At 40.7% G+C, this 14022-nt stretch overlaps 1 protein-coding gene across 5 annotated transcripts; it reads right to left on the bottom strand.

The window, feature by feature from the left end:
• Window positions 1–1941: 1941 nt before the first annotated feature.
• Window positions 1942–6700, bottom strand: LOC136531368 (serine/arginine-rich-splicing factor SR34-like). 5 transcript variants are annotated; one of them, XR_010778013.1, is made up of 16 exons: window positions 6560–6700; window positions 6291–6378; window positions 5847–5912; window positions 5652–5726; window positions 5456–5567; window positions 5326–5372; window positions 5187–5244; window positions 4108–4157; window positions 3841–3897; window positions 3672–3757; window positions 3491–3598; window positions 2924–3156; window positions 2680–2839; window positions 2472–2505; window positions 2318–2392; window positions 1942–2238 (listed from the first exon to the last, which is right to left on the bottom strand). XR_010778013.1 is itself a non-coding variant. In XM_066524047.1 (14 exons), exons 2-14 carry the CDS (start codon window positions 6375–6377, stop codon window positions 2224–2226), a joined length of 870 nt encoding a protein of 289 aa, XP_066380144.1. In that variant the 5' UTR covers window position 6378; window positions 6560–6700; the 3' UTR covers window positions 1942–2223. The 5 variants fall into 5 exon arrangements, 1 of the variants encoding a protein (XP_066380144.1); XR_010778012.1 differs by having other exon boundaries at window positions 2689–2839; XR_010778011.1 differs by having other exon boundaries at window positions 2472–2839.
• Between the last annotated feature and the right edge of the window lie 7322 nt (window positions 6701–14022).

The raw sequence follows: 14022 nt of genomic DNA, 5'->3' as shown, positions 1-14022 counted from the left end.
TCCAAATATGTTAGTTCAAAACTAGAGGGGCCAAGAAAGAAAGCATAGCCTTTTTTAGAGTCAAGGAAGTAATTCTCTCGATTCAATTAATAAGAACCCATTTGGGTTGTACGGTGATTCTTATATCAGTAAAGTATCATTTGGGTTGTACGGTGATTCTTATATCAGTAAAGTATCTCCTATTAGTCGTGTTTCATTAGATTTTGATATTCTTTGAATCCGTGTGTTTCATTAGATTTTTTTCTATCGGAATGTTAAAGTCTATTAAGAGTTTAAGGCTGAGTACAGTCGGGCCCTAATAATTAATTAATGTTGCTAGTGTACTGGTAAATACTATATCAGAGTACTCCCTATGTCACAAAATAAAGTGTCGTTCTCGTTTCTCGGGGTGTTAATTGTTTTTTACATTGTCCAAATATATACAAGAAAATATTAATATTTATAGTACATATTAGCATCATTAAGTAAATCATTGAATCTATTTTTATAATAAACTTATTTAGAGATATAAATATTGCTAATATTTTTTATACACTCAGTCAAACCTAATAAAAATTGACCGGCACAAAAACCATATCGACGTTTATTTTGGGACCAAGAGAGTAAACAGCATGGAAAACATCAATGTTGCTTGTGTCTGTAAGTCTGTTTATGACACGGGCCTTCTGATGTACTAATAACAACCTTGGTGGCTGCCGATTTAAGATCAGTGTAAGTTAAAGGATACAATTTCCATACAGAAATATTGAAAAACAACGCGGCATTATAATCTCAGTTGCCATCAGACAACCGCTGCAGCTTCATTGCCGTGAATAGAACAAACATTTCGGGCGTGATTAGTTCCTTGCGCATCGTAGCACCAGCAGCACCAGGCTCTTTATTCGCCAAAAAAAAAGGCACCAGGCTCTTGTTGGCCAGGATCAGTGCATCTTCACGAGTTTGTTTGGTTACCATCTGCTTGCAGCCAGGACAGGGAACGATGGTGATTGGTTCGGCAGTCTGTATGCACGTCTCCTCTCTCAGTCCGCACAACCTACCTACTCACGCTGCACAACACCGGCCAGGCTCGGTAGAAACGAAGGATTGTGATTGTATGCACGTCTCCCCTCAGTCCGCACAACCTACCTACTCCCTCTGTCCCCATTTAATTGTCGTTTCCGGTTTTTTACCACAAGTTTAACTTAATTTGTAAAAAATACTAGCAACATTTATATCTCCAAATAAATTTATTAAAATCTAAATTCAAAGGCCTTTCCGATGATACTAATTATATACCATAAATAATAATATTTTTTAATATATATTTTATTAAAGTTGTTTCTCAAAAAACGAGAACGACAGATATTCTAAAAAAGAGGGAGTACTCAACACACTGCACAACACCGGCCAGGTTCGGTAGAAACGCAGGTTCCAACTGATGCTGTGCCGGTACGTAGTAGACAGGAGCTACGTACCAATCACGCCCTTTGTAAAATGGCAGCAAGTTTGCACGACCTCGTTTACATCCGACCGCCGAAGTCTAGCAAACTGCAAATCGGACTACCAAGTACTCCCTCCGGTCCAAATGATAAGACATTTTGATTTTTTCTACATACATTGCTTTTTACTATAGACATACAGTAAATGCATAGTATAAAAAAAATGTGTATCTAGAAAAGTTAAAACTCTTACTATTTGGAATGGAGTAACTACGAATACAGTGAATGAGTGATACAGTCCCCAAGTGCAAGTATATGCTGTTTAACTATACTGACAGGGCAGCATTATTTCACTAGTCAAATAAAGCTAAAGATTACTGGGCAGCATTATTTCACTAGTCAAATAAAGCTCAAGATTACAGGACAGCATCATTGCAACGAGCCTATGTGTTTCACATAGTGCAAAATTGAGCATAATCTGCAGCAACCTTCAAATAAATTACGGAAATGAAGAAAACATGCATGAGCTCCAAAACAACATGATAGTCAACATAGCACAAATCCACATAGCATGCATTCAACAATCACTAATAGAAAATTAAGCATAAGTAAATGGGCCCTTCAGCGCACTATTCAACACAACAGTGACAACACAGGGGTCCATCGATACAAGTTGATACTGATAGTTAATATCATCGAATCTTGTACTGTTGCTAAGACAAAGATGGAACTAGAACAGTATGGAGGATAAGTGTCCAGAAAAGATCTCTGGACTCCATCTGCAATCCTCGACAGCATATTAATTTTATTCAGGTTTCACCTGCAAATTTTGATCGCATTGTTGTCAGTTCAGCTGTGTTTGCTATTAAGTACGGAAAATACGAGTAGAATCATTTTACATCAGGAGAACGTGAGCCGGATGGGCTCCTGCTTGGACTCTGCTTCTTGGGGCTTGCTGCTTCACCATTTGCGGGCTACATAGACATTTTAGCAGATATAAAATTAAGCAACAAAAATAACCAAAATATTATCAAAATGATGAAGGGAACTTACAGAAGCATTTGGAGATTTGGATCTTGCTGGTGATCTGCAAAACGTTCCAGAAACAACTGATTCAATATCCAAAATGCAGCTTTAACAACTTGGTTCCAAAAGCCATGATGCCGCGTCGAAAGCAATAAAAGCTCATGAAAATTGAAGCATTCAGTTCCATGCAAGTGTAAAATTGTTGTATAATAATGTCAAAAGTGCATATACGAACTACAGCAACCATCTGAAGTGTGCCCGAGGTAGGAAGAAAACTCATTCCCCAAGCATTGAACTCCAAGTACATTCCTAGTCACTGTACCACCATAATCCAGATCACCAATCCTTAACGCTCCTATGTCCAGTATTCCAAACAATGTGCTTATGCCCAAGCTCTGATGTCAATCAGTTACAGGACATTAGGTAAAATAATGGGACGATTTTAGCTTTCCATACAAGCTCTCAATTAATAACCATACCTTATAAAACCAACTGAACTGTAGCATATTGTGAAAATCCCATCCTCAATATCCTAATGTGCAATCCCCAGATGACCGCACAATCCCAGATAAAAGGGCGAGATAATTGAGTCTTCAAAAACAAAACAGAACAGACTAAGCAGTTCATATAGTTCATTAGAGACTCTGAGCACTTGAGAAGGAATCCCAAAGCAATCAGACTGTACAGCGAGCCATCATCATTGTATACATGCCTGGGAGCGTAACTGTGTTAACTTGGACTTAACTGATTTACTTATTAGAGAATGATTAGATACCAAATATTCAGGCCAATGAAGGTTACAGAACAAAAATGATATTTTAATAAAGATTGTTAACCACTGTTTGACTAAAACAGAAGCAATTTTTGCAAATAAAAAAAAAGCCCAGAGTAGGCAACAGGTAATTACAATACAGAAGTAGGCATATTTGCAATTTGGCCAGATATTCTACTAATGCATATATATTGTGCATTGGACAAAACAGTAGAAAAGAACTTGACACATATAAGGATTCAAAAAGCTCAAAATCTGGAACAGTGTATGTTACCTAGACGGAGAACGTCCTTTTGATGCAGACCTTGAATGGGAAGAAACAGACCTCGACCGGGATCTAGACCGGGATCTAGATGCTGAACGGCGAGTCCTGGGTGATTTGCTGCAAAGTATATTCCGTGTTAGTTATTACTTATCAACAAGGTTACCCATGACATCTCGGTACAGCAGCAAACCTCGGGCTCCTGCTTTTGCTGTAGCTACGACTTGGGCTTCGGCTACGTGAGTAGGAGCGATCACGTTTGCCATCATATTCCTTCACCTGTAAAGAATAAGGTGCATGCTCAACAACGAACTACACAGATGATCCCCAGGACTAAACCAGTAACATGATACAATGCTTACCCTTATATAGGCTCGCCCAAAGGCGTTCCTGAATTCAGTATCATCCAGCTTCTTTATCTGCAATGGGTTGTCAATGACAAGAGCATAGTTCAAAAGCATTAAGAGCACATTTTTAGGGCTATTGTAGAAGAGATTGAACTAATGATGACACATAGGAAGCAATCAAATATCAGGTATTGTAGGTGGTCAAAAGTAGATACATGGAAAAAAAAACTATAGAATGAAATGATTCACACCAAGACAGAAGGGAATGTATTATGGACTTACAGCATATTTCATATCATCAGAATTTGTGTAGTCCACAATTCCTATGGTGCCTGTAACAAGATAGAAATATATGATAAGAACTTGAAAAAGAAAAGAAGTGTTAAGAACATAGATAGCTTTACAACACATTCCTTGAAGAAAATAAGGTTGAAAACCAAGCAACCAAATGAAATAAACCTTCACAATAAATAATAAGATATGCTAGTAATCATGTTATGCGGCATTTATATGTGCCCAAATCCTAGAATAAACAGCAATGATGAGTACTTTTTTTTTGACACATCAGATATGGGAAGGCTAAGTAGGCCCTCTTTCTAAAACTTGATAAGAAGTCATCAAAATGGCCGTGTCCGTATTCCAGATCAAGGGGAGAGAGATTACTGATGAACAGATGGTCATTTATGGGGATTGAGAATATAGGATGTGTGATGAATTTCCCTATAAATTGTGGGCAGCTTACAGTTTCACCAACAAAATAAGTCCATTTGCAAATTTCGAACGCAATATCCTCAAGCATCCAGTTCTCAAGCTGCTTCAATCATAGGGACTAAGTATGGCAAGCACATTACTTCAATAATGGCTACGAGCTTTAGTTATTGTCCCAATACATTTGATCCATTCAAGTGGTGCTAGCATGTTAAAATTGTTACTGTAGTACATTTGGTCATTATGTACCCAAGCAAGCTTGAACTTTCTTGTGGCAGTATCATTCTTGCAATCCCAAGCATTTTTCAACTGTTCCTAAATTATCTTTTAACTGAACAATTAGTATTTTATCAATCAATATTTAAAAATATCAAAGAACTAATAGTTTCCTGTTCTGGGAAATGAGAATACTAAGAGAAAAATAAAATGGAACACAGGGAACTTCGTATAGCCATATATGGATCTCCAGTATGTAACAGGATGTGCCTTTGTCATGACGATGGCACCAAAAGGGCAAAAAGATCAAACATAATTGCTTTTGAAAAAAAAAATGCACCCCAAATATATTTGTGCACCTCTGCTTCTAAATATTTATGATGAACATTTCAAAATTGTAATAAAGGCAGCGGCTTTAACCCAAAAATGCTACTTACCACCGCCTTCGCGATACACTTCAGAGAAACAAACATCACCAGCCTTCCGCATATGATCCTGGGAAGAATATATTTGGTGTTAATGAGACAAACGATACAGTCTTATGGAAGAACACAGGGAAAAAGTTTTGCCTCAGACCTTTAAATCCTGCCATGAAGCAGAAGAAGGCAGTCCAGTGACAAGAACTGTTTGCAATGATTCAAGTTAAAGGTTGCTGACAGAGAAGAGAAGAGCAATCACTGATGTTCAACATGAATAGAAACCATACCACGATACTCTGAGTGTCTCGACACACCACGACGTGCTCCACCACCGCCACCAAAGCCACTTGAACGGTCATTCGAGGAAGTATTACCTCTACCACCATGAGCAGCCTCCACCTGACCACAGAAGTAGGCATTGGATCAACAGATTGAAGAGAAAGAGAGTAAGCATGTAGCTTATCAAAGCACTGATTAGCTTACTCTTAGACGGTGTCCATCAAAGTTGTATCCATCCCGCCCAGCAATTGCATCCTCAGCATCACGAGGATCTTCAAACTACAAGATTAGCAAAGTACCTCAAATTTGCTGTTCGTGACTAAAGTCATCAACCAACACAAGATAATCTTTGCGGGGAAAAGATAACCATGTCATTCAACACATTCAGGTGAATCTTACCTCAACAAAAGCATAACCAGGTGGCCTTGGGGGGACCTTCAGGTCGATGTCAACAATTCTACCATACTGCGTTCACAAATTTTATAAAAATGGACATTATTAGTATAAATCCATGCAACCTTTCAAATGAACAGCAACTATAAGCAACATTCTCAAGCGCAAGCTATAGCTTGAGGATCATAGTGAATGTAGTAGGAACTAGGTGGACCCTGATAGCACAAGGTTATCCAAGCCACCAGTTTTCTACGATTTATGGGCATGGTCACAAAGAGCATAGCAGTGCATCGCATCCTATTGCATTAGGAAAGTAGTATAAGCATCGGAGGTACTGAATCTAAGAAGCACACGGTAAGTGAGCCCAGCCTAATACAGTAAGACGGGTTGCGCTCTGTGCTAATGATTAATAGGGTAGCAAGGAATCAAACAATTAAAAAAATTCCCCACCTTGTAGAACAGATCCTCCACCTCCCTCTCCCGGATGTCGCCGGGGAGGTTCCCGACGTAGATCGTGCGGCTCCAGCGCCTGCTCATCCTTCACCAACAAAGTTAGAAGGGTCATCAATCAGCAAATCAGCCCCCGCCGCGTCCGCGTCCGAATCCGCATCTCCGGAACCCGACACGACACCCCCACAAGAAAACAAATCTAGAAGGCAGCGCGGCGCGGGGTACGGGAACGAACCACCCGTGGAACGATGAGGAAAGGAGATTCCTACCTGCTGTGGCCGGAGGGAGATAGAGGTCGAGGCTAGGGTTTCGCTGTTGCGGCTGCGAGGTCGAGACGGATGGGGATTACACAAGGGAGGCGGGGGTTTATGACCACTCGAAGTCGAAGGGGAAGACCCGAAAGAAAGACGACCGGGACCGGAGTGCATCGGTTTGGGTCCGAATTCTTAATGACTGTGGGCCAGGTACGGCAAGCCCGCTCGCCTCTTCACTTTTCTGGAGTTTTTGGGCTCGTTTCTGTGTCAGGCCACATTTAGTAAGACGGAGATGGGCCGTGGGCACGTCAGGTTGGCCGATATTGGAGGTCTGTTGCCCTGCCACTGCTTGCTTTGCCCGGCTAGGTAAGAAACCGACGCCACTATTCTGGGAAACAACCGCTGGTCGGTCAATTGCCGACCTCCAGTGACTTTTCATTTCAGAGAGAAAATATTTCCATAACTTTTTTAAATACTTTTCGTTATCTCGCAAAATTATTTTCGCAACTTTCCTTTCTTTAATAAAAGTTACAAAGTTACAAAAAATAAGGAAAATACATCGTAAAAGAAATTTATATTGCCTAGAGATCCTCAAATACATCATAGACCATCCCATGTATAATATGAACATGACAAAATATATCGTAGAACATCACATGCTAAGTGAATATTATAAGATAATACTTCGTAGATTTATGTATACTACGTGGACATCTAAAATACATAATAGAACATCACATGTATAATAAGCGGACATCACAAAATACTCCACAGAACATCATATCACAAAAATACATCATAGAATAAGCACCAACGACTACAAGTATTGGTGAGACTGGAGTGGGATCAAAGTTAGAGACGGCGAAGTTGTAAACTTTCGGGTTTGGGCTCCAACAACTATCAAGTATCGGTGGAACTAGAGTTGGAAGCAGAAACCAAACAAGACCGTTGTCTGTAGACTACGGTATCCTTGGCCACACATGAGTAAAAGCATAACAATTTGTAAATGAGAAAGTCAATCCTGATCGACATAGTTGTATGGGGCAATAAACCAATTTTTATGCAGATGAAACGTACAAGGCGTGAACAAAAATAAAGAGCAAAACCGAATGCGCCGTCAGCCATCCCACGTGACCATGAGTATGCAGCATTAGGTCGAAAGTTGCAACATACTGTAGAAATGATCGGCGTTTTTTTGCACCAGTTGATGATTTCGCATCAGCTCAATTAACCAAAAACACATTAGAGGATAGTACTATTAGTATATACAAGTACAAAAGCTTTAGGGACATGATTATAAATGTCCATGCAGCCCGAGCCACGATGGCCCGACACGAAGCCTGCAATTTCGGCCTAGCCCAAGCACGCCAGGGCCCGATGGACAGTGGGCCTAGACTGGCCCAGCCCGGCGCAGCTAAAAGTGCAATCAAACCCTAATTGTGGGTTTTGGTGATAATAACCACGCAATTAGAGAACTAATGAGATTTTATCGAGATGACAAGCAGAGAATTCATGTTCGAGGATACTACACGAAACGAAGGAGCCCCCAATTATAAATGTAGATGGCTTCAAACTCAAAGTAGGTTTAAATTCTTTTATATTTTGAATTTGAGTATACGAAAAGCCGTACTATAAAGGGGGACACAATGCTTAAGCTAACATGTGCTACCAAGTGCTCAAACATACACATGCATCCTCAGATTTATAGCCAAGACAGTCTACACTTTACTTTTACCCTTGTTGTCTTACGTGGTACGGCACTGCCGCACCTAAAGAGAGGCACTGCCGCACCTAAAGAGAGGCACTGCCGCACTTGAGCCGCGACACTGCCGCGACTTAAGTGATCGTTGGAGGCCGGGGGTATTTATACCCTTCCCCTTCCTCCCCAACGGCGTTCTGCCTCTTCTTCCTCACTCCAGCTCGTCCAAAACAGAAAGGAGACTCTCTCTCTCTCTCCCTCCATTGTTGACCTTGAGCCCTCAAGCAAATTCATTGATTTCTCCATCAATCCTTGAGAGAAAAGGGTCCAAAACTTGATTAGAGAGTAGCTCCATTGATTCCCAAACTAAAAAGAGCACTTGGTTCACGTTTTGGCCGACGGTTGTGTTTGTTACTCTTGGAGCTTAGCTCCTAGTGTGGTAGCCCTGAGGGGTTTGTAACCATCTCTTGAAGCTAGTAAACTTACCTTTTATCCTAAGAGTTAGGTCTCTTGACTTGAGAACGAGGAAGGGTTGGAAAGCCCTAAGCCTTAGTGGCTAACCTCAACAACGTGGAGGTAGACAAGTCTTGGTGGCGAGCCGAACCACAGGATAAATCATTGTGTCATTTGTGCTTGTTTTACATTACTTGCATTTCATATTGTTGGTTGAAGTGATTTCTAGGGTTTCTAGTCGATCTACTTGTGTGGGGTGTTCCTACTCATTCTAGCTCTTGATCTGTGACTATCATACCTACAGTAAGCTAAGAAATTTCTCTGGTCTAAGTTTCCGTTCATTGTTTTTGAACTATGACTCTAAGTTGTCTGTAGGTGTGGCAGTGCCACTGTTCTGGTCCGGCAGTGCCGTAGTTCGGCAGTGCCGCCCTCCAGAGCGGCAGTGTCGTAGGGTGAATTTGATAAAAGTTTGAGTGTTTGTTTTGATAGGCCTATCCACCTCCCTCTAGGCCAACCAGAGATCCTACAAGTGGTATCTAAGCAAAGTTACATCATATACGCTTCACCGCGTGAGGTATGGAGCATGGAGGAGGAGTTAGTGGCATGAAGCCAGTGGATATCGACACGGACAGCAGCGAGCTGAGCGCGTCGACAGCAAGCAACACCACACTACCACATCTTGAGGCTACCGATGCCGAAAGAGCTCTCAATGATAATGAGAGAAGAAGAAGGAAGGAGGCAAGAAAGCTAAAAAGAGAAGCAAGAGAGAAGGAGGACGAGCGATTAGAGAAGAAGAAGCAAAGAAAAGAAGAAAGAAGGCTCAAGAGAGAAGCAAGAAGAAAAAGAAGATAAGCTAGGAAGAAGAAGGAAGAAGAAGAGAAGGCAACAAGTGCATCATCAAGCATATCAAGTAGTTCCGAAGATGGAGATGATGATGAGTCATACCAAGTGTCAAAGGGGAACAAGAAGGAGGAGAAAGAAAAGGGCAAGGGCGACAACAACAAATATGCCGCCGTATCCTTTAACTATTCTTCTATTCCTATGACTAACCATGATCGGAGGTCTTTCATCAATGTACCCACGGGAAAGTTACCTTATTTCAATGGGACTAACTTTGCCAAGTGTAAGCACTTGATGAGAGCCTATATTATAGGTATTCACCCCGACATTTGGAAAATTATTTGCAATGGATTTGAGCCACCAGTTGATCCCAAGAACCCAACACTAGAAGAGATGAGAATCATTCATCTCAATGGTCAAGCCACAAGTGTGTTGCTTAGTGCCTTGGATGGTGATGAGTACAATAGAGTGATTGGAGTTGATGTCACCAAGCAAATTTTGGACACTTTGCACCTAGCACATGAAGGGGTTGACAAAGTAAGAAAGGCAAGAATTGATTTGTAGATGTCAAAGCTCAACTGGTTTGTGATTTTGGATGGAGAGGGACCACAAGAGATGTTTGATAGGTTGATGACAATGGTGGGTAAGATAAGATGTTATGGTTGTGATGAGCTAGATGATCACAAAGTTATCAAGATTATGTTGGAAGCTTATTCACCTAGAAATGAGACCGTAGTCACTCTAATTAGAGACAAGAAGAAGTTTGAGTACTTCACACCAAATGTTGTACTTGGGAGGATCTTGACCTTTAACATGCAAAGAGAAGAAGCAAATGAGAGGAAGAAACTTGGAGAATTGCAAGCAAAGTTAGAGGGCATCAAGATCAACGATGTAGCTCTCAAGGCCAACAAATCAAGCAAATAAGGCTCTACAAGTAAGTCCAAGATCAACCAACAAGCTTCAACTAGCAAGCCTAAAGCAAGCAAGCAAGTTCAAGAAAGAGTAGAGACCACATCATCTTCAAGTGAAAATGAAAATGATGATGATCAATATGAGAAGATTGATTATGTTGCTCTCTTTATGAAGAGATTTCACAAGGGGCTAATGAAGCAAGGCTTTGGCCAAAGAGCAAGAGGACCATGCTATCACAAAGAAAGCAAATAAAGCTCTCAAGAAAAGGTATTGTGACTTAGATGAAAAGCACAAAGAACTTGAGATGCAATATAGCATTCTTTGGGATAGCAACTCACATCTCCCTAAGGCAAAGGAAACCACTACTCTCTCCACTAGTCAAGGTTGTGAAAAATATTTTAATCTTGATTTGAATGCCTATTCCACTAACCTTGTAAACATGGAGGCTATGAGAAAGTAGATTGCTAGGCTCAATGAAGTCATTGAAAAAGGGTGGATAAGTGTGACCCAATTCAATGACAAGAACGTTGATGAATCAAAAGGGCCACAATTCAAGTAAGGAAGACATCCCTCAATCAAGCATGGGCTTGGACACACAAAAGAAGCCAAGACAAATGGAAGAAGGATAGTGAATGACTATGAGTGTGTGCAGTTTGAGAGGAAGGGCAAAATTGGTACAGATCAGTCTACACAGACCGCGGCAGTGTAGCGTCCCCGAGTGGTAGTGCCGCGGTGAAGGGCAGCAGTGCCGCGCCCTACAAAAATGGAAAGGCTACCAATTCTATTCCTGATCAAAATAAGCCCAAGAAGAAGGTGTACCAGCAGAAACAAGTTTTCTAGAAGCCTAAGGAATCATTGTGGGCTACTAAGAACAAGTATGCCTATCAACCAAAGACTTATGTATGTCGACAAAACTTAACATCATGCTTTGTTTTGAAGAACAACAGCAATGAGAAAGTGGTTGCAAAATATGTTGGAAAGGAAATCAACTTATATAGGAATACTTCTATTTGGGTTCCTAAGATTCTTGTGACTAACATGCAAGGCCCCAAGTTAATTTGGGGACCTAAATCTAGTAACTAAACTTGTTTTGTAGGCATACTCCTCCGGTGGATCAAGTTGGGTGCTTGATAGCAGATGTACAAATCACATGACCAGAGAAAGGAGTATGTTCTCATCATATTCCCCGATGACGCACTCAAATAAAAATATTGTCTTTGGAGACAATTCAAAGGGGATGTAATTGGTCTCGATAAAGTTGCTATAACCCTTGAGCATTCAATTACAAATGTATTACATGTTGATTCATTAAGTTACAATTTATTGTCCATTTCTCAATTGTGTGAAATGGGCTACAATTGTCTCTTTTCGGATAAGGGTGTGGAAGTCTTTAGAAGAGAGGATTCCTCTATTGTCTTTATGGGTCAATTAAAGAACAAGCTTTACTTAGTTGATTTCAATAAAAGTAAAGCTAAGCTTGAGACTTGTTTAGTGGCAAAAAGTAGCATGGGTTGGCTTTAGCATCATTGACTAGCTCATGTTGGGATGAGGAACTTGGCCAAACTTCTAAAAGATGAACACATCCTTGGGCTAACAAATGTTCACTTTGAGAAAGATAGAATTTGTAGCGCTTGTCAAGCCAGAAAGCAAGTTGGCATACCTCACCCATCAAAGAGCATCATGACCACCAAGCAACCATTGGAGCTAATACATATGGATCTCTTTGGACCGGTCGCCTACCTAAGTATCGAGGATAACAAATATGGTCTTGTTATTGTTGATGACTATTCCCGTTTCACTTAGGTATTTTTCTTGCATGACAAGTGCCAAGTAAAAGAGAAGATGAAGATATTTGTTAGAAGAGCTCAAAAGGAGTTTGGTCTTCCTATCAAGAAAGTGAGAAGCAATAATGGGACCGAATTAAAGAATACTCTAGTTGAGTTTCTTGATGAAGAGGGCATCAAGCATAAGTTTTTAACTCCATACACCCCTAAACAAAATAGTGTAGTAGAGAGGAAGAATCGTACACTCATTGATATGGCAAGGACAATGCTAGATGAGTACAAGACGTCGGACATCTTTTGGTGCGAGGCCATCAACACCACTTGCCATGCCATCAACCGTCTCTACCTACACAAGAAGTTGAAGAAAACTTCATATGAGCTCTATCCGGTAACAAGCCTAAGGAGTCTTACTTTAGAGTGTTTGGGTGCAAGTGTTTCATACTTAACAAGAAACCCAAAACCTCTAAGTTTGCACCTAAAGTTGATGAATGTTTTCTTCTTGGTTATGGATTAAATGAACATACCTACCGTGTCTTCAATAAAACCTCTGGGAGAGTTGAGATTGCGGTAGACGTGACATTTGATGAATCTAATGGCTCTCAAGTGGAGCAAGTTGATTTAAGTGTTGTAGGAAAGGAGGATCCACCATGTGAAGCAATCAAGCAATTGGCTATTGGTGATATTAGACCACAAGAAGAAGAAGTCACTGAAGTGGAGGTTCCTCAAGTTGCTGCTGCACCTATTTTCGCTGACGTACCTAATGCTACACTACAGCGAGCATCTGCTGCAACTCTAGAGTGCGGCAGTGCCGCACCTACATAGTTAGCAGCAGCTAATTCGACTCTAGTTCATGGACAAGACCTACAACCCATATTTGAGCAAGAAGATGATGAAGATCCAGAAGATGAACAAGAGGCCATTGAGCATCCAAGACTAAGGCAAACCATACAATGGGATCATCCCATTGACAACATCCTTGGGAGTCTTCGAAAGGGGATAACAACTTGTTCACATTTAGCAATTTTTTACCAATATTACTCATTTGTTTCCTCTTTGGAACCTCTTAAGGTAGAACAAGCACTTGGAGACCCGGATTGCGTGATGGCCATGCAAGAAGAGCTCAACAACTTCAAAAGAAACCAAGTGTGGACCTTGGTAGAACAACCCAATACCAATGTCATTGGCACCAAATGGGTCTTTCACAACAAGCAAGATGAGAATAGAGTGGTGACAAGGAACAAAGTAAGATTGGTTGCCCAAGGTTTCACTCAAGTAGAGGGCTTGGACTTTAAAGAAACATATGCACTGGTGGTAAGACTTGAAGCAATTCGAATGCTTCTAGCCTATGCCGCTCATCATGACTTCAAGCTATATCAAATGGATGTGAAGAGTGCATTTCTCAATGGCCCTATTCAAGAACTTGTCTATGTTGAGCAACCACCAGGCTTTGAAGATCACAAGTTTCCCAACCGTGTCTACAAACTCCAAAAGGCGCTCTATGGGTTTAAGCAAGCACCAAGAGCATGGTATGAATGCCTTAAGGAATTCTTGCTTAAATAAGGCTTTGAAATAGGCAAAGTCGATCCTACCCTTTTCACTCACAAAGTTGGCAAAGATATATTTGTGTGCCAAATATATGTCGATGATATAATATTTGGTAGTACTAATCATTCTTTTTGTGAGGAATTTAGTAGGATCATGACCAAGAGATTTGAGATGTCTATGATGGGTGAATTAAAGTTCTTCCTTGGATTTCAAATCAAGCAAGTGAAGGATGGAACTTTTATTAG

This window comes from Miscanthus floridulus, chromosome 2 (assembly GCF_019320115.1).
Source record: "Miscanthus floridulus cultivar M001 chromosome 2, ASM1932011v1, whole genome shotgun sequence".
NCBI classification, from domain to species: domain Eukaryota; kingdom Viridiplantae; phylum Streptophyta; class Magnoliopsida; order Poales; family Poaceae; genus Miscanthus; species Miscanthus floridulus.
The sequence above is the reverse complement of the archived record's forward strand: the minus strand, read 5'-3'. Positions and strand labels throughout refer to the sequence as shown.

Bases quoted from the DNA above. Each gene is read 5' to 3' on its own strand.
- LOC136531368 (XM_066524047.1), bottom strand. From the start codon at position 6,377: ATGAGCAGGCGCTGGAGCCGCACGATCTACGTCGGGAACCTCCCCGGC. The intron at 5,913-6,290 runs GTGGGGAATTTT...TTGTGAACGCAG, and splicing joins TGGAGGATCTGTTCTACAAG to TATGGTAGAATTGTTGACAT. The intron at 5,568-5,651 runs GTAAGCTAATCA...TTCTGTGGTCAG, and splicing joins TTGATGGACACCGTCTAAGA to GTGGAGGCTGCTCATGGTGG.